This window comes from Gossypium hirsutum, chromosome D01 (genome assembly GCF_007990345.1).
Source record: "Gossypium hirsutum isolate 1008001.06 chromosome D01, Gossypium_hirsutum_v2.1, whole genome shotgun sequence".
Taxonomy (NCBI): domain Eukaryota; kingdom Viridiplantae; phylum Streptophyta; class Magnoliopsida; order Malvales; family Malvaceae; genus Gossypium; species Gossypium hirsutum.
Genome location: NC_053437.1, coordinates 43530800 through 43550778, shown reverse-complemented (window position 1 = coordinate 43550778; position 19979 = coordinate 43530800). Strand labels below are relative to the sequence as shown.

Sequence of the window (19979 nt, the reverse complement as noted above, 5' to 3'; positions counted from 1 at the left end):
CAAATTTTGTTTTAAAAGTTGTTTTCCATTCATCCCCTTCCCTCATTCGAATTTGATAATAACCGCTTTTTAAATCAATTTTTGTAAATATTATTGAACCATGTAATTCATCAAGCATATCATCAAGTCTAGGGATTGGGTGTCGATACTTTACCGTTATCTTATTGATTGGGCGACAATCAACACACATACGAAACGTACCATCTTTCTTTGGCACCAATAAGACAGGAACAGCACAAGGACTTAGGCTTTCACGAACGTACCCTTTGTCTAGTAATTCCTCAACTTGCCTTTGCAATTCTTTTGTCTCCTCGGGATTGCATCTATAGGCTGGTCGATTTGGGATTGAAGCTCCGGGTACTAAGTCAATTTGATGTTCTATCCCTCATAAATGTGGTAAACCTTTAGGGGCCTCACTAAAAACATCCTCATAATCCTGCAAAAGAGATTGAAACACACTAGGCAAATTTTCGTTAATGTTAGATAAAGATAAATAATTTTGCCTAAACCTCACAAGGATACAAGGCTGTTTATTAAGTAGGGCTCTCTTCACATCTTTTTTTGTTGCCAAAAGATTTTTTCCGCTCATTTTACAACTAGAGGATTCACTCACCTTTGGGCTTTTTAAATTTTGACTTTTTCCACTACTATTAGCCTCTTTTCTCTCTGTCTTTTGTACTTGCTCTTTCTCCCTTACCCCCTCACAAAATTTTATCATCCTCAATTGATCTTTATATACATCAGTAGGATTTAAAGGAGCAAAAGTGAATTTCTTACCTTTAAATACAAGGGAGTATCGATTAAGTTTACCTTGGTGTGTAACATCGCGATCAAATTGCCAAGGTCGTCCAAGGAGCAAGTGTGCTGCATGCATTGAGACTACATCACACCATACTTCATCCTCATAATTGCCGAGTTTAAAAGTGACCAAGGACTGTTTCGTAACTTTAACTTCGGAACATTCATTAAGCTACTGAAGGTGATATGGCTTAGGGTGTTTGGTGCAAGGCAACTTTAAAGAATCAACCAAATAGCTACTCACCACATTTGAGCAACTACCACTATCAATAATGAGTGAACATAAGTTACCTTTAATAAAACACCGAGAATGGAAAATATTGGCCCTTTGACTATCATCATCTTTCATCTGAATGTTAAGGGTTCGACGAACTACAAGGCATTGAAAATCAGCAAAGTCCCCTTCTCTGGGTGGTTCAACCAACTCTTCGCCATTATCACTGTCATCAACAAGTTCTGGCATATCTGGATCTATTTTATCAGAGTCGGAAGTATACTCACCATTATTTTTTAGAAGAAGGAATCTCGTGTTAGGGCATTCCCTACTATAATGACCACGCCCTTTGCACTTAAAACATTCAACCTCACGAGTCCTCTTCACACTCGAATCACCTAAATTGGGCTGCTTAGAAGGTGTTTGCGTTTTAGCAGGAGCCCCTTTTTTCCAATCTGATTGCTTGTTACTCAAAGAAGACTTATTAGTAGCAAAAGGTGGTTTTGAACTCTTAAAATTAGAATTGGAATTGTTACCTCGGTAATATTGTGAAGTAGAGAATGACCCAAACCTTTGTTCCTTTAATTGTTGCTCGATCTCAATGGCTTTGTGAACTGCTTCTTCCAAATCAATATAAGTTTGTAGCCTCAATGTATTAGCTATCGGCCTGTTCAAACCATCAATGAATCGAACCATAGTTGTTTCTTCATCCTCCTCCACGTTAGCTCTCTGAATGAGCATCTCCATCTCTTTAAAATATTCATCCACCGTCCTACTACCTTGGATAAGTCTTCTCAGCTTTGTTTTAATTTCTCTATAGTAGTGAGGTGGAATAAACCTTTTACGCATAATCTGTTTCAACTCATCCCATGTCGAAATCTCACCTTCATAATTTCGATGGCGGTTTACCCCAAGTTGAGTCCACCAACTTAATGCATAATCAGAAAATTCCAGTGTTGCTAACGCTACCTTTTCATCATCCGGACATTTATAATACCGAAACATAAGTTCAATCTTAGATTCCCATTCACAATAAGCGTCAGGATCATTATTACCACGAAATTAGGGAATTGTGAATTTTGGTTTTGCCAAAGAAGGTTGCCCACGATCATGAAAATCATCATCCATTCTAGTGACACGTCGAGGGCCGCGCCTCTGGGGTTGGTTATCCCTATCTTCTTTGATTGGATCTCGATATTGAGGTTCTTGATTCAATCGCACCTCATTGATGGTAGCAGTCAAAGCTCGAAGAGCAGCAGCCTGTTCATCCAACTGTTGTTGGAATTTTTTAAATATGTCACCATTATTATCACCTGTAGACATTTTTTTTAAAAACCTGCAAAACACTCAACACTCAAAAATAAAAGTTATCAAACCTCACCGTTAATCACTCAAAAGGAAAATTTAAATTTTCAATGAGCTAGAATTCAGTCTTGTGAGTCCTTTAGGAGAGTTTATCTCAATCAATTAGATAGTGGCTGAACCGATCTACCAAAGAATCCTAATTTGCACTAGGATGCCAAAAACTGACGAGACACCAATTGATTCATGTTGCACCGAGGAAGAAGTTGTGCACACGTGTAAATCCTACTAACACAAGAAACAAGAAGGTGTTAGATAACGTAACGGAAGAATAAAAAGCAAACAAATGAAAACCTGCAACTAAGAATCAATAAAAATTGCTAAAACAGAAAACCCGAAAAACTGCGGAGTAACTTGACAACTTCGTTCGAGGTGTTCCTGATCTCAAAAAATCACGAAATTAAATCTGGAATGTCCTTAAATATTGAATTTTTGATCTGGAAATTTTGGGCACAAAATTCAACCCGCTGAATCTTTTTCTAATTTTTATTGAATTTCGTATTTTTTGATTTTTTTGACTTTTTTGACTGATTTTTTTGCGAGAATAAATTTTTTATATTCAATCACAGTGCCACAAATATGTATGTAAAATTTCAGATCAATCGGACAACGTTTACCCACCCAAATAAATTTTTTTTGAACAATTTTTCTGGGTAAAACTGCTGTTTGTGCTTTAAAAAATAGAGATCAGTTTAGAAATCAACCAAGAACACCCAAAACGCCCAGAATTTGATACCAAATGATACGGGGTTGCGCGCGGAGCAAATCGAGTTGCCAAGTCACGAGAAACTCCTACGAAAGCTCTAAACGAACAGATCTGAAAATTAAAAACAAAGAATAAGATTAAACTAATCAGATCTGAAATTAAATCCCCAAATTAGCAAAGAATCAAATTGAGAATAGAAATAAGTGTTAGGGTTCTTGAAACCCTCAAGGAGATTGTGATTCTGCCTAATTGAACACCAAGATAATTTTCCCCAAATTTCGACAATCTAATTTCACCCAAAAAGAGTATGGAAAAACCCTAGAAATTGGGAAAATTTGGGCTGATTCCTTAAGATAGAAAAAGGCTGAAAACACAATAAGAACAGAAAATAGATTAGATAATGATTCAGCACAAGTAGAAATAAAGAAAAAATTGACAGTAAGAAATTAAAAGATAAGTCCTAAGAAGCCTTGAAATCTCGAAAGATCTCACAACTCCCTTCAAACGGCTCTAATCTCCCCTCCAAAGAATATCAATGGCAAGAAGAAGGTTGAAGATGGCTCCCACAATCAAAAGATTGTTAAAACAACTTCTAAAGAAAACTCAAGAGAGAAATCTTGGAAAAAACTCAAAGAAAATTCTACTCTCAACAAATCTGAAATTTTAATAATAATGATAAGTGTTTAACAAGGTGGACAGCCATGCCTTTAAATAGGCCTTATAACTAGTCCTAATCTAATTAGAAAACTAAAATAAATAAAAAAACTCCTAATTATTTTAATATGGAAATTCGGTCAAAGGTCATTTTATCTGGGACTCTTGGACTGAATATTGACATAAAAATTTAAACTAAGTAAATAAATAAATAAATAAATAAATAACTTTATAACTTGGGCCACTTTGACAATTTGGCCTGATTTTCAACTAAGTATAGGTAGATTTCTTGATTGGGCTGGGAATTTGCTTATTGGGCCTTGCCTTCAAGAATTTGGGCTTGTAATCCATTTCCTACCGAAATTGAATCGTTGATGCTCGTAATGGAGATCCAATACGCTTTGGTTGCAAGATTTTGTTTCTTGGACCAAGATTCCCAATATTTGAAATCTTGATTTTCCCGTTCTTTTGTGTACGCATCTAAGACCTTGTTAACAAACTCCTGAATGATCCCATTTAGTTTGGAACACATTTGTCGGGCCTTTGATCTCGTATCAAAACTTCTCATAGGTTACCTCCTTTGTTCTTATACAATTTCGTACCAAAGTTGGAGCATTTACAACTTCCATATTTGATAGCTCCCTGGCATCATAGAATTTCTCGAAGAATGAGTTGCCAATTGTTCCATCAAGCATAATCAGAAACTTTTGCAAAGTTATGACAAGTGGGTATGCCTTGGGAAGAATATCCACAAATGAATCTGGAATATCCTTGAACTGTGCTGCACCATCATTATCATCAACATCTTGAAAAGCACCCTCTAGAGAAAAGTTTCCACCGCTGACAAACCTGAATAACAAGGATTGTTAAACCAGGAAAACAAATACATGCATCTAAATAAAGTACCCTAACCGGAGCGCTAATTAAAAGAAAAGTTAATCAAATTAATTTACAGGGAAGTCAACAAAATAACAAACCATATAAACAGTAACAAAGAAACCTCTACACTTTACCATAGGAAAGCAGAATTCGTTAAACGTAGTCAAAAGACCTTCATAGATTCGAAAGCTGAAAAGTCAGAAAACACTTTTCAGTATTATACAATAGAGAAGAGTTGCCAACAATTTTAGACAAAAATCTTTTCAATGATTTGTTTTGTTCCAAAATTCAAAGAGAAGATGCAAGGTTATCAGCTTTTACATAGCAAGACATCGAAGTTCTGTTTTCCACTCTAGGGTCTATATATGATGCTCTGATCATCAATTACATTTACTGAATTCTTTAAAAAAAAGTTAATTTGATGTTCTACCCTAAAAGGAAGCACTTCGTGAAACATGCAAATGCTATGATTTAACCACAAACATGACAGGACATTTCCAAAATATTAGAAAATAAATTTTAAGAAAAAGGTTTCATTGCATTAAAACATAAAAGGGTGGTAGGACTTAGAGTTCAAACTTCATAAGGTCTAAGCCTATCATTTTATCACTGCGGTAAGCCATGTTATATATCCAAAATATTATATTTTTTTTCTGTGCCAACTATAATTTCAAAGGTATTCATACTACCATTAAGCTAGCGCTTTATCTCATTATCCAACACACCTTTTCAATTGAAGAACATGATTTTTCACCGCATAACAAAGTTTAGGACTGACTGTGACAAAAAGCTGGCGCAATAGAGTTGCTTCAGTGCCTCCAACACCACCCATATTTCTGTTTGCCAGACAGACATCACTAACCCTATTTGTGTTAACTGCATCAAAACCTTCAGTTGCTAACAGATGCAGTTGCTCTTGCTTAAACAACTTCATAGTCAGCACAGTAGTCTTCCCGGTGCCTGACCTGCCTAATATAAAAGTGCTTCTTGGGAATAAAATTATATCACGTTCATGGTCTGTCACCTCGAATGGAAGTTCTGGTTCTCTTCCATCATGATCAAAGAGAAGGTGGCTCACAACACCCGATGATAAAGAGTAGAACTTCATCAGCAGTAAGCTCTCACTGACTTTTGAGTTCTCTAAGTAACATCTATTATCTGAAGCACTACTACCACATGAACTATTTTTTATTTCATCTTGGCTTAAAGCTTTAAACCTGACAATATCAAATGAGGTTGTCCAACTTTTCGGAACTTCCAAATCCCTAAATAAATAAAAAAGAAGAAAAGTTAAGAATTACTGCATATTCATAATAATCATATTCAAGAAAGGAAAATTTCATATTTACATGTTTGAACTACCATTATGGTCATTACCCCTCCAGATATTTCTCATTGCAATGACAGATAAAATCATCTGTATACATTTTGAAGATGCCATCAAGGCGCTTAACCAGCCTCACAATATCCTCTAATGGCAAAAGATCCCAAGCCTTCAATACTTGAGTGTACCTCTGTTCCTTCACTACATCAATTGAGCAGACAATATAAAGACCTTCAACCTTAAATTGTTTCAAGACCATAGAAGAGCTTTCACAAATTAAATCCACATTTCTCTTCTTAGGCCGCCAGCCGCAGGAAAGTTTTAACAGAAGGTTTAAAACTGATTTCTGAGTCTGGGCAGATTTCATCTTCCCAAATGACTTTCTGAAGTTATCACTGAAAAGAACCTGAAGTCATAGAAAATGAAAATAAAATAATTCACCACTAAGTGTAAAATGTCATAGTATCTAATGCAATCTCGTCAACTAAAATAAGGACAAATCATGTCACTGTTAGCTTCGATAAAAAAAATTTTATGTCAAACTTACAAAATTCAAACATGATTTCATGCCAACAAAAATAACTTGATAGACCTAGCATGATAACAAGTTTTAACCATTATAAGTTACAACCTTCCACCTGGCATTCTTGAATAGAACACTATCGTGATTAAGCAAGTCATCAAGCTGATCAAACTCTTTCTTGGCATCAAATATAGCTTTAGCCAATCCCTTTTCTTCATCAGCATTAAAGAAACAATGACGCATCTTTGCATCATGAACTAAACCCTGCCAAACAGATTCATGTTTGGCCAGTGTTCTTCCATCCCCCAAAATCCAGAGGCAGTGCCTGAGAAAGCAAAAAAAAACATGTAATATATAGCAACTTATCACAACAGTGCAGAAACTGGAGAGATATAAAAAAAGGTTAATCCAAGGAAATACCTAGCCCTCGTAAGAGCAACATTAGTTCTTTGAGCATTGGATACAAAACCAAGTGCTCCTGAACTATTGGATCTCACAGTTGATATTATTATAATATCTTCTTCACCACCCTGGAACCCATCAACTGACTTCACCTTCACTGCAAAGCCATCAGTTTTCTCATATTTCCTACCAAGTTTCTCCTGAATTGCGACAACTTGAGCAGCATAGGGAGAAATTATGCCAACGCTGAGCCTCTCTCTTGAGCTATTCCATGCTGTATGAAAAAGCAACCAATATAACAAAAATAAATCAATCTAATAATACATGAATATTGCTTTCTGATTTTAATATAAAGTGAACTGGAAAGGCCTCATCTAGCCCTTAAATTGAACCATCTCCTTTAAGGCAATGCAGCGAAGGGCAGAAAATTAATCATCCAGATATAAGCAAAATTATATTAAAATATATATTATAGCATTACAAATTAAGCTCCAGATAATTACCTTTGAACAGAGTTTGCACCAATCTCTGCACAAGGGCTACCTCAACCATATTTCTGTGGCTACGCCCAGCATCATCCTTTTCTTCTCTTCCAGAGACATTTATAAAGGAATAGGGGCCAAACATAGGCCACGGAAGATAATGTTTCTCGTAACTCTTATGCTTAACACCAGCTGCATCCAAGATCCTTTTATTATAGAAACACGCATTTGGAAAGAAACTGATTGATGGATGCATTCTGTACTGAATATTCAGTAGGTGCTTTGAATGACCCAAAGTAGTCAGCCTTTGGAATAAACTTCTTCCAAAGCCAGCTTCATTAGAAACCTATAATGAAAGGATACAAATTGATAATGTTGCTTTCGGAAATAAATGAAGGGGAAATTTGCAAAGGAATTTTGGAGATAAAAGAAGACAAGAAACCAAGTATAATTTACATACATTGCTTTGAACTGATGCAGGCAATTGCCATTCGTCACCAATAAGAATTGAATGTACAATACCCGGCAGTTGCATGGGTATGACTGATTCACATTCTTTCAACTGCGCTGCTTCATCTATTACCAACACATTCAGTGGTTTCATTTCCAGTTTATATAGTTTATAAGAACTGCATGCAGTGGAAAAGAATAAAGAAGCTGTTTGAAAGCAGAACTGTACTAAGGAATCTTTGTTCCTTGCACTTGGCAGTTTAAGTTGACCAAGAGAATCACGGAGCCTTCTCAAAACAGAAAGACACTGGCTTCTTATTGAGCACAACAAGCGAGATGGATCACAAAGATTTTGGGGAAGCAATTTATCATCTTTTGAACGTAAAAGGAGCTCCTCCACTTCTTCAGAAGCTAAACCATCAAAAAACAGGCATGTTTCTAATGAATTGAGCAGGCCCGAAAGAGTTTCAAGGTCTTTGAAATTATGTGCCTGAAAGTAGATTTTGGGTATATGAGTATGTAAAATTGACACACATCTTCTCAGTGGTAATGCAGTAGTGGCAAATCTTTCTCTTGCATATTCAAGAAATGATTTGTGTATCCCCTTCTTATCATCAGTTTCACTGCAACATCCTTTCTCCTGGTTTTCATCTTCACTAACATGTTCCTGCTTTTTGGTTGATTCATTTTCTAAGAAAATATGGTACTGAGGAACACAATCTTCAAGAAAAGTAATCATTGAAGTAAAGCAGTGCCACCAACCTAGTGGCCCAAAGCACTCTGTAAGCCTTTTTACACGATAATCCAGAAATATTTCTTCAATCTCAGAATCAACTTTAAGTCTCTCTTTACTGCCAAATAAGAGGATGTCTCCCAACGAACAAAACTGATCATCAGCTACAGAGCATGCTTTCTTTGCTTCTTTTACCAGCTTTAAGACACGTGCAACTACTTCTGTAATTGCAATATTTGTCGGGGCGCAAGCGAGTGTTCTGTACTTCATCCTCAACAGAGCAAACAGCAGCACACTAACAGTTTTAGTTTTCCCAGTTCCTGGTGGACCCCAAATAAGTTCCACATGAGACTTGTGATTGCACAACATTTTGTTGAGACAAGCAACAAGCGACTTCTTTTGAGATTCATTCAGTTTAGATAGCAAGTTTTTCAGAAAAATCTCATTCCAGTTTCCACCAATATCTGAGGAACAGAGACTGCAGCTTTCTGCTACCTACATACAACATGAAATTTAACAAAATTCATTCCTGCGAATATATACCATTAAAGCAACAATAAATTCCTCAGACATGGTCCTCAAGTAATAACAATAAGTTTATGGAAACTGTTTATGAGGTTATATTGAAACACATGTAAACCAAAAGGAAAATATGAAATGCAAAACTCATGGTACGTTAATTGTGCAGGACAAACGCAAGGTCTCAACTTGTCAACACAAAGAATAAGCATATTGCATGATGCTTAATAAACATAGCCACTTGCATCATAAGCAACCACCAACGATGAAAAGCAATTGCAAATCATCCAGTATAATGCCACATTTACAGAAGGAAATCTCAAACATATTTGCACTGTGGTACCATACCATGGAATCGGCGTGCAAAACCTCTTTGATAATCTTTAAGTTTCTTTCCATGTGCAATGCACTCCATATTCGTGTGTTTGTGGTTAGATTTGTCAAGTGAACTACAAATAGTGATTTCTGCGCTTCATCTTTAGAAACAAAGTCTTCCAGTGCTTTCACTTTGAAGGAAGTAGATGAGCTATTATCCTCATCATCATCCTCTTGAATATTTGTGACTAGGGCAAAAATCCAGGTTCTTCCTACCCTTTGTAAATCAGAAGCAGTTTCAGGTTTCACATTTGCTATCACAAAAACATCTCCAGGCAATGTTTTGTATGGTTCCTTCTCACGATCACTGAACCTGTTTCTCCAGTAATCAACATTCACATCAAGCAGCAATGTTCCATGTGACTTTGACTCATTAAGATATGTCACTTCGGCGTATGGTGCTCTAGCTATAACTTCCATAGATGAGCGCAATGCTGCGCGTGTCTCGTCCAACAAAGGCAAAAGATATGACCCAAAATATTGTTCCACCGACTGAAATGAAACTGGAATCATTTCCACCTAGCAATTGAGATCAAATTGAAACAGATCAAATCAATCCATAACAGTCAACAAACTAACAATAGAGAGAGAAGAAAAAGTTGCAATAGTTTAATCCTTTGATTCAGACAACCATTTTGGAGACTAGTGCAATAACAAATCTCTTATATCGTTTTCCATGGCTTTCCAAAATAAATAACTCAAGGACTAAATTCATAACAAATGGAAGGCCTAAAGGTACTGATTAGATCAAACTACATAATTAAGGTTAAAGAATGCACTAACACACATGAGGCATATATGAGCTACTTACTTCAGCTTTTTTAACTGATTTTTCATTTTCATCTTAAACTTAAGGAAATTTCAACCTTTAGAAGCCAAGCTCAACCATTCAACAAATTTATTATGTTCAATCTTTATTCAGCTCTCTGGTTGAACTAAACAAGCTTGATCAACTCAAGGGCTTTTAATGTTCTGAGGTATTTTATAACGTGCACAACAACTATAGTAACAAAAAGTTCTATTAGTAAAATTTCAAAAGAGTTATAATAGCAAGAAAATAACAAGTTATTGTGTTTTAGCTGCCATTAGTTCCTAATTCCCTTGTTAGCAAAAATTTCACAAGTCTTATTGATACGGGGTTGCGCGCGGACCAAGATCGAGTTGCCAAGTCACGAGAAACTCCTACGAAAACCTTAAACAATTAGATCTGAAACGAAACAGAAAATTAAAAGATTAGATTTTTGAATTTTCAGATCTGAAATAAAATCCCCAAATCAGCAAAGAATCAAATTGAGAATAGAAATAAGTGTTAGGGTTCTTGAAACCCTCAAGGAGATTGTGATTCTGCCCAATTGAACACCAAGATAGTTTTCCCCAAATTTCGACAATCTAATTTCACCCAAAAAGAGTATGGAAAAACCCTAGAAATTGGGGATTTTTGGGCTGATTCCTTAAGATAGAAAAAGGCTGAAAACACAATAAGAACAGAAAATAGATTAGATAATGATTCAGCACAAGTAGAAATAAAGAAAGAATTGACAGTAAGAAATTAAAAGATAAGTCCTAAGAAGCCTTGAAATCTCGAAAGATCTCACAACTCCCTTCAAACGGCTCTAATCTCCCCTCCAAAGAATATCAATGGCAAGAAGAAGGTTGAAGATGGCTCCCACAATAAAAAAGATTGTTAAAACAACTTCTAAAGAAAACTCAAGAGAAAAATCTTGGAGAAAACTCAAAGAAAATTCTGCTCTCAACAAATCTGAAATTTTAATAATAATGATAAGTGTTTAACAAGGTGGATAGCCATGCCTTTAAATAGGCCTTATAACTAGTCCTAATCTAATTAGAAAACTAAAATAAAAAAAACTCCTAATTATTTTAATATGGAAATTCGGTCAAAGGTCATTTTATCTGGGACTCTTGGACTGAATATTGACATAAAAATTTAAACTAAGTAAATAAATAAATAAAAATAAAAATAAAACTTTACAACTTGGGCCACTTTGACAATTTGGCCTGATTTTCAACTAAGTATGGATGGATTTCTTGATTGGGCTGGGAATTTGCTTATTGGGCCTCGCCTTCAAGAATTTGGGCTTTTGTGACTCGTATCATTCCCCCCTTCCTCAAAAAGATTCGTCCTCGAATCTGAAAAATCAAATGAACTCGACTTTCCTCTATCGAACGGGACTAATGGCAATTGAGTCCACTGAAAAGAATAGCCATGAGATAGTAAATAGCAACGGAAACAAGCTTGTAGTCCAATCATAAGCATAACAGAACAGGTATAACGCATGTGAATGGACAGATTCAGATTACCATGCAAACAATCTAATTTACTCACCACTGCCTCGTCAAATATTTGAAACAAAGATGGACATGTTTTAAGGCATTCAGTCGTCTCACATTGTTCCCACAAACCATGAATAAATTGCGAGTAATAAATCAAATGGTAAACATAATCGTCACAAGTAGGTATTTGAAAAGATTTACATGGTTCACAGAGTTGCATAATCATACCATGCATTAATCGACGGTCTATAGATTCACTCACACATGCATTATCAAAAACAAGAATCTTTTTATCAACCATCAAAACAGATAGATCATCAATAAATAAAATAGGACAGTCAAGCATGTTTCGATCTAAGTGTTCATCAACACGATCTTTATCACTATCCGAGGAGTACAAAAGTGTTTCAAAGGTTTCAAGCATCTTACCTCGATAAGCAAAAGAATAAGGGTCGATTTTACCTTTTTCATTTAAAACAAACCTTCGTTCATCGGGGGCATAGTGTAGTCGAATCTCCGTTGTTGAGTTAACCTTTGTCAAATGGAACTCAAACTTCATGTACAACCACATAAACTGTTTAAGGCAAGAATATAAATTGAAAACAAATTTGGCAAATTTCGTTACCTTATTCTCCAAAACAGATTTGGACAAATTCAAGGATTTTACACAAGGTAAATCAAGAGAATAACAAATCACGCTTCTTTTCGTAATGACTTTATCAACCACAATCGAAGAGTAACAATTAATCGGATCAAAATGATGGGATCTTTTAAGAACTAAGTCACCAAAAGTTTTATCAATAATTTTCAAATCTGCACTGGACTCGGTTTCTAAAATTTCCTTACCTCGCTTACCTTCGAGATCATGTAGTGTGATTTCATCTTTGCTTAAGTTGATCGTATGAAAGCGTCTTTCATTTGAGAGGTATTGAAGTTGAAAGTTATCTTTCGATCTTTCGGGAACCTGAAAAGTAGCAACACAAGAAAAATTCATATCTTGGTTAGTGGAAACATTCCTCACTAGCCTTTCCTCGTCTTTTTCTTTTGTTTCTTTTTCTAACTCATTTTCTCTTCTTTCTTCAACTTCTTTTTCAATTTTCTTTTCTGTTTCACATTCCTTTTCACTCTCAATCTCTTTTTGCTCTTTTTCATTCTCTTTTTCTTTTTCCTCACTTGTTTTAACAGAATTTCTCAGTTTGATTTGGTCCTCATGGACTTGTTCCGGAGTGAGCGGCACTAAGGTAAGTTTCTTTCCTTGATGCTTGAAAGAATACCTATTGGTACGACCATCGTGAGTGACTTTTCGATCCAGTTGCCATGGTTCTCCTAGCAACAAATGGCAAGCTTGAATAGGCATTACGTCGCACACAACTTCATCTTGATACTTACCGATAGAAAAGGCAATGCGCACTTGTTGAGTGACCCTAAATTGGCCTTCGTTGCTAAGCCCTTGTAGTTGATAAGGTTGTGGATGCTTGGTAGTGGTTAAGCAAAGCTTTTCCACCATCGTCGTGCTAGCTATGTTCGAGCAACTTTCACCATCAATAATAACTCTACAAAGCTTACCTTGTACATGGCAGCGAGTATGAAAGAGATGTTCTCGTTGCTGCTCGCTCCTTGGTTTTGCCAAAGATGATTGTCCACGATCATGAAAATCATCATCCATTCTAGTGACACGTCGAGGGCCGCGCCTTTGGGGTTGGTTATCCCTATCTTCCTTAATTGGATCTCGATATTGATGTTTTTGATTCACTCGTACCTCATTCAAAGTAGTATTCAATGCTTGAAGTGTAGCATTTATTTGTGTGATTGCAGCAGTATGTCCATCTAACTGTTGTTGGACTTTCATAAGTGCATCATTATTATCACCTTTAGACATCTTCAAAACCTGTAAAAAATAAACACTCAACACTCAAAAATAAAAGTTAGCAAACCTCACCATTAATCACTCAAAAAGAAAATTCAAATTCTCAATGAGGTCGAATTCAATCTTGTGAGTTCTTTATCAGAGTTTATATCAACCAATTAGAGAGTGTGAACCAAACTACCAAAGAATCCTAATTTGCACTAGGATGCCAAAAACTGACGAGACACCAATTGATTCGTGTTGCACCGAGGAAGAAGTTGTGCACACGTTTAAATCCTACTAACACAAGAAACAAGAAGGTGTTAGATAACGTAAAGGAAGAATAAAGGTAAACAAATGAAAACCTACAGCTAAGAATCAATAAAAATTGCTGAAAACAGAAAACCCGAAAAACTGCGGAGTAACTTGACAACTTCGTTCGAGGTGTTCCCGATCTCCAAAAATCACGAAATTAAATCTGGAGTGTCCTTATATATTTAATTTTTGATCTGGAAAATTTGGGCACCAAATTCAACCCGCTGAATATTTTTTTAATTTTTTATTGGATTTCGTCTTTTTTCAATTTTTTGACTTTTTCGACTTATTTTTTTGCGGGAAATATTTTTGTATATTCAATAACAGTGCCAAAAATATGTATGTAAAATTTCAGATCAATCAGAAAACGTTTACCCACTCAAATGAATTTTTTTCGAAAATTTTTCTGGGTAAAACTGCTGTTTGTAATTTAAAAAATAGAGATCAGTTTAGAAATCAACCAAGAACACCCAAAACGCCCAAAATCTGATACCAAATGATACGGGGTTGCGCGCGGACCAAGATCGAGTTGCCAAGTCACGAGAAACTCCTACGAAAACCTTAAACAATTAGATCTGAAACGAAACAGAAAATTAAAAGATTAGATTTTTGAATTTTCAGATCTGAAATAAAATCCCCAAATCAGCAAAGAATCAAATTGAGAATAGAAATAAGTGTTAGGGTTCTTGAAACCCTCAAGGAGATTGTGATTCTGCCCAATTGAACACCAAGATAGTTTTCCCCAAATTTCGACAATCTAATTTCACCCAAAAAGAGTATGGAAAAACCCTAGAAATTGGGGATTTTTGGGCTGATTCCTTAAGATAGAAAAAGGCTGAAAACACAATAAGAACAGAAAATAGATTAGATAATGATTCAGCACAAGTAGAAATAAAGAAAGAATTGACAGTAAGAAATTAAAAGATAAGTCCTAAGAAGCCTTGAAATCTCGAAAGATCTCACAACTCCCTTCAAACGGCTCTAATCTCCCCTCCAAAGAATATCAATGGCAAGAAGAAGGTTGAAGATGGCTCCCACAATAAAAAAGATTGTTAAAACAACTTCTAAAGAAAACTCAAGAGAAAAATCTTGGAGAAAACTCAAAGAAAATTCTGCTCTCAACAAATCTGAAATTTTAATAATAATGATAAATGTTTAACAAGGTGGATAGCCATGCCTTTAAATAGGCCTTATAACTAGTCCTAATCTAATTAGAAAACTAAAATAAAAAAACTCCTAATTATTTTAATATGGAAATTCGGTCAAAGGTCATTTTATCTGGGACTCTTGGACTGAATATTGACATAAAAATTTAAACTAAGTAAATAAATAAATAAAATAAAAATAAAACTTTACAACTTGGGCCACTTTGACAATTTGGCCTGATTTTCAACTAAGTATGGATGGATTTCTTGATTGGGCTGGGAATTTGCTTATTGGGCCTCGCCTTCAAGAATTTGGGCTTTTGTGACTCGTATCACTTATACTCGATTCACTACCTACGTAACTATATACCACTTTTAAATAGCTGCCAATGACCGACTAAAAGGAAGACGTACACAATACAGAATGCAGAAATGGGCTAGGGCTGCAACACACACACACAGACAAAGAAAGTTTATTCCAGCTCACTGCTACAGCTATTTTTAAGTATAAGAGCAATCATTTTCAACTTCCATAAAAGTGGATATTCCAAAAGCTGCAAAGAAAACCCATAAATAAGGTCTAACAAAAAAAGAAAACCAAAGAATCAAGGGTGATGATGATGATTATGATGGAGAACAAAGCAAACCCACCTGATCCTTATAAAGATTATCGTTGAATATGTCTTCAAGAGACCATTGAAACACAATATCAATGAAACCCATATCTTTTTTAATCAATACTCAATACTCTACTCACTTGAACCTATACCTCCTATCGTTCCTCCGAATATCTGTTGCAAACATACACAGTTAGAAGCTCACTTCAACTTTCAACCTTCAAAAGAAACCCACAAAAAAACAAACAGAAAGTGTACGGTTTCTTAGCTCCGAAGAAAGATGAATGTATCATATATGAAAGTTAATCGTCCGTACCAGCACTAATATACATGATCAAGCTAAGCTTTATCACACTTTAATCGACATCACCAACAGAAATAGAAAGCCATTTCCATTGCCATGCTTTTATATCGCCAAATGACAATGAAGAAACCTTAAAAAGGAGAATCAGAGAAAAAATGAGTCTTAATCGTCTTAAAAAAGTCTTCTAACTCTTTTGCCTTTTTTTTTCTCTCTTTCTTTTAAAGGACGACCATCCTTCTTCTACTTTAGCGCTCTGATCTCACGTCTCGTATTTTTCTTTTTCTTTTTTTGTTTTTTTGGTTTTGTCACGTCTCGTATTTTGTTTCCTTTGGAAAATGTTTAGTATTTATTGCAATACACACGATATGAAATATTACATATTGAACAAAAAATTTGGATAAATGCATCACTTACCCTCAAACTTACTCTCAATTATCACTTTGCTAAAATTTTCGACACTTTAAGCATTAGTAAAAGATGCAGTCTCAACATGTAACATCATTTACAGCATGTTTGGTTCAGTGTAATGGCTATGCCATTACAATCCTAATCCGTGGGCCCACACTAAACACTTGTTTGGTTCAATGGAATGCCCTATTACGGGCTTATTCCATTACGCGCCTATGCAAAGAAATTGTCTTATTTCTATTCCATTTCATCAGCACCGATTACTGATTCGGTGTTTAAGGAAACGCTCAATACAAAGACGCTCCCCACTTTGCCCTCTCCCCTTCTCCCACTTTCTCACTTGAAAAAAGCAGACGGACAATCCTTCATCGCAGGGTCAGGTAAAACATTTTCTCCCTCTGTTCCTTCCATATTCCTCTCTTCCAAATTTTCAGCCATCTTTTTTCTGCTTTCTTTTTTTTCTTTCAATAGAGTTTTCTTTTCCTCTCTTCCGTTTCTTTTTCTTGATCAGTAAAATTCCATCTATTGCTGGAAAGAGCAAGAGGGTTCTTAGAGGGGGAATTGAAATCTAAATCGAAAACCAAAAATGTTGAGGGTAAACCGAGTGATAAACAGGGCACAAGCTTCGATTTCATTTAGTCAATACCTTCTAAGACATGACCCAAAGATTTCCCCTTCACCTCCTCAACATTTTGCTTCAAAATCATCCATTCGATTCTTCGATATTTACACGGCAATTCCTCCATTTCCCCCTTTTTAACTCTAAAATATTTGATTTTTTAAGTTATAGTTCTTTTTAACTTTTTGTCTTGTGTGTGCAGCTTGCAAGCAAGGAAAAAATGGAGAAAGAACGAGCAAGACTGTAAGTTTAACCTTTGTTTGTTTATTGAAATTTTGTTACGTTCTCTTTTTTCCATGAAATTTAATATAAATAATTGTTTTAATTTGATTTAGGGCAGTGCTGATGAATTGAATAAAGGATATTTTGATGATATGTCTGAGCTAAAACAACACGGTGGTAAGGTATTAACTGATTTGTTCTTTTTATATAGATATAGGCTATATCATTTGCAAATCTGTTCAAATTAGTTGAATTGCAACTGATTTTTGAGTGAAATTAATGTTACTTTCTGTCAACATTTTAATTGTTAGTTTTTTTTTCTGGGCAAATTGCACTGGTAAATAAGATTCTAATTCCCGGAATTGCAGCCAGGAAGTTTCATGCCATGGATGTTATATATTCTGATGGTAGAAAATCAAAGTTGTCGATTGTTTTTTATGCTAGCAAGTTGTTAGTTGTTAGTGTTTTTAAATAAAGCAACATGTTAGTGAGTTTTTCACAACCCCTCTGGCAGCTGCTTTATTAGTTTGTGTTATAAAAATGATTTTGTCTTTATTGAACAAAATGTTGATTTATTTATACCTTTGTTTTTTTTTTTTACTTCTCTCAGGAATTTGGTCAAAATTTGTTGTGAAGTTGAAGTAAAAACCAAGCTATATGCATGCATAAGCCTTGCCTGCACTGCTTTCGGAGGTTTTTAGTATGTACCCTTTTTTTTATGTGTTCTTTTTGTAGACTTTGGACTAAATTTTAAATTTGAGTGACTGTATAAGTGATTGTGTCTGAATTTGTTTATGTTTGAATACTGAAAAACATATGAATGTTTTAAACTCTGCTATTTGACTCTCGCATGCTCTCTTTTAGTGCTTTAACATGGTCTACTTATTATTTTAGGTTAATGTTCAAATCGATAGTACCTTAGTAGGTTCAAATGGATTATGCTGTTTATCTATTTTTGAGTGTGGGTGCATCATTCAGATTTTCTGTATCAGCTTTAGAAAGAGTTTAGAGATGTCCTTTAATGCCTAAACAAGTGAGATCTATGGTCTGTATGAATTTCAAAGTTTTCAGGCTCCTGGTGCATTACCTAAATTTGAGAGCCCCTTTGACTAGACAGTTCTGGCTCATATGATTCGATTTATATTTTACTTCTGTAGAATCTTGATTCTAGTCATATTTTTTTGAATGTCAGCATGATAATGTGATTGTACTTCTGTTCTAGTATGTTAACATGTTTAATTATCTCATCTTTCTGTTCTGTTCTAGCTGTTTCTTTTCACTCTCTAATTTTTCCATGCATATATTATAAAATGGATTTGTTATTAATACAGAATGATACAAGCTCTACTGGATAGACTTGTTCCTTTGCTTCTTCAGCAACTAGTGCAAGATTACAGCAACTGGGTTCAACTCCAAAAGCAGTTGATAAATTAGCTTCTTTGTTCATATCAGCTAGTAAGCCTTTCACCTGTTAACTGTTTTATTTTCCCTAATTTGTGTTTCTTTGTCTCAGTTAAGTCCATGATGATAAACCATATTCTTTTTAATCTGAAACAATGACAACCGGTTTTAATCTGAGAAAAGAGTAGGGAGGGGAGGGGGGAATAGCATACATATTGGCTGGGGCTGGCTATTTAACAAATTAACGATCATATTCGCCAAATGTAGCTGTATTTTGTTCTGTCATATTAAAAGTGATGTAATGAAGGATGTTAACCTGCCACTGCTAGCAATAGTATTCGTTTTAATTACCTTAAATAATGATTTTCTTTTCTTGGATGTTCTAACCTTGCCTTTGTGTTAAATTACTAATAACAGGTAAACTAGCAAATGCAAGGCCGAGTAACTCAATAAATTTGATATTTCAGCAAAGAAGGCATTGTTGAGATTCAACAGAGAAGGCATTGTTGAGATTCGCAAACTCAATAAATTTTGACATATTTGGTTAGAAAGAGTTGGAATCTTTATCGCAATATGGGTTAAGTTTTGACATCATTTTATTATGATTTTGGATTGTCCCCAATTGGTCTCTTTGGAAATAGAGGAGATATTGCAACTTGACAAGATTCCGAGTGTTGAATAAATAGAAATAAAATGTTTGTGCCTTTTCTTTTCGATGCTTCAGTGATCCTAATACCAATGGATAAGTAGAAAAATAAAAATTTCAGACAATTTATATAATTTTATTATGTTGGTACCAAATTTCAGACTATTTATACAAATGTTTCAGCAATACTAATACCAATGGTGGACAAGTAGAAAAATAAAAAGATAACACTTTTTCTTTTCGGTGCTTTGTGACTTTTTCTTTTTAATAAAAATTCATGTTTAATACAATTTATCAATTTTAGATAATAACACAAATGAAAAAATTATATAAAAATTATGTAAATAACAAATGAAATTTTAGTTGAAACCATAAATTTGGGATTAATTTATAGGAATATAATGACACCAGTTATTATAGTCCAAATGAAACTTTAGATGATACCATAAAATTGAGATTAATTTATAGGAAGATTAATTTATAGAACATAATTAAATTATTTGTTTCGCTAATGATATTTTAACATATTAAATATGCATTGTAATTTAAAAAATAATAAAATAATTATATACTATTTTTTAATATTATATATTATGATTTTTATTCATTCATATTTTAATAATAATTATATTAAGAATGTTATTAAATTATATATTATTATCTTTATTAAATTATATTTAATAATAATTATATTAAAGTATGATTAAATTATTTATTATTTATTATTAAATTATATTTAATAA

At 34.6% G+C, this 19979-nt stretch overlaps 2 protein-coding genes across 23 annotated transcripts; one reads left to right on the top strand and one right to left on the bottom strand.

The window, feature by feature from the left end:
* Nucleotides 1–4004: 4004 nt before the first annotated feature.
* Nucleotides 4005–15794, bottom strand: LOC107945915 (uncharacterized). 2 transcript variants are annotated; one of them, XM_041086276.1, is made up of 10 exons: nt 15671–15794; nt 9395–9940; nt 7805–9022; nt 7366–7690; nt 6881–7136; nt 6569–6785; nt 5991–6343; nt 5339–5878; nt 4748–4802; nt 4395–4583 (listed from the first exon to the last, which is right to left on the bottom strand). In XM_041086276.1, exons 1-10 carry the CDS (start codon nt 15740–15742, stop codon nt 4533–4535), a joined length of 3633 nt encoding a protein of 1210 aa, XP_040942210.1. In that variant the 5' UTR covers nt 15743–15794; the 3' UTR covers nt 4395–4532. The 2 variants fall into 2 exon arrangements, with proteins under 2 accessions (XP_040942209.1, XP_040942210.1); XM_041086275.1 differs by lacking the exon at nt 4748–4802 and having other exon boundaries at nt 4005–4583.
* A 720-nt stretch (nt 15795–16514) lies between these two features.
* Nucleotides 16515–19298, top strand: LOC107921602 (uncharacterized). 21 transcript variants are annotated; one of them, XM_041086268.1, is made up of 6 exons: nt 16515–16728; nt 17170–17210; nt 17303–17371; nt 17800–17882; nt 18521–18644; nt 19008–19298. In XM_041086268.1, exons 1-4 carry the CDS (start codon nt 16530–16532, stop codon nt 17821–17823), a joined length of 333 nt encoding a protein of 110 aa, XP_040942202.1. In that variant the 5' UTR covers nt 16515–16529; the 3' UTR covers nt 17824–17882; nt 18521–18644; nt 19008–19298. The 21 variants fall into 21 exon arrangements, 10 of the variants coding, with proteins under 10 accessions (XP_040942202.1, XP_040942203.1, XP_016706921.1 ...); XM_041086269.1 differs by having other exon boundaries at nt 17800–17889; nt 19058–19298; XM_016851432.2 differs by having other exon boundaries at nt 17800–17889.
* Nucleotides 19299–19979: the final 681 nt, after the last annotated feature.

What these genes read in the sequence shown, in the direction of transcription:
- LOC107945915 (XM_041086275.1), bottom strand. Translation starts at nt 15,742, where the DNA reads ATGGGTTTCATTGATATTGTGTTTCAATGGTCTCTTGAAGACATATTC. An exon ending in CTGCATCAGTTCAAAGCAAT is followed by an intron (nt 7,691 to 7,804) that starts GTATGTAAATTA and finishes CTTTCATTATAG; the next exon opens with GTTTCTAATGAAGCTGGCTT. An exon ending in TCAAGAATGCCAGGTGGAAG is followed by an intron (nt 6,344 to 6,568) that starts GTTGTAACTTAT and finishes CTATGACTTCAG; the next exon opens with GTTCTTTTCAGTGATAACTT.
- LOC107921602 (XM_041086267.1), top strand. Translation starts at nt 16,530, where the DNA reads ATGCCCTATTACGGGCTTATTCCATTACGCGCCTATGCAAAGAAATTG. An exon ending in GAGAAAGAACGAGCAAGACT is followed by an intron (nt 17,211 to 17,302) that starts GTAAGTTTAACC and finishes AATTTGATTTAG; the next exon opens with GGCAGTGCTGATGAATTGAA. An exon ending in TGAGCTAAAACAACACGGTG is followed by an intron (nt 17,367 to 17,799) that starts GTAAGGTATTAA and finishes TACTTCTCTCAG; the next exon opens with GAATTTGGTCAAAATTTGTT.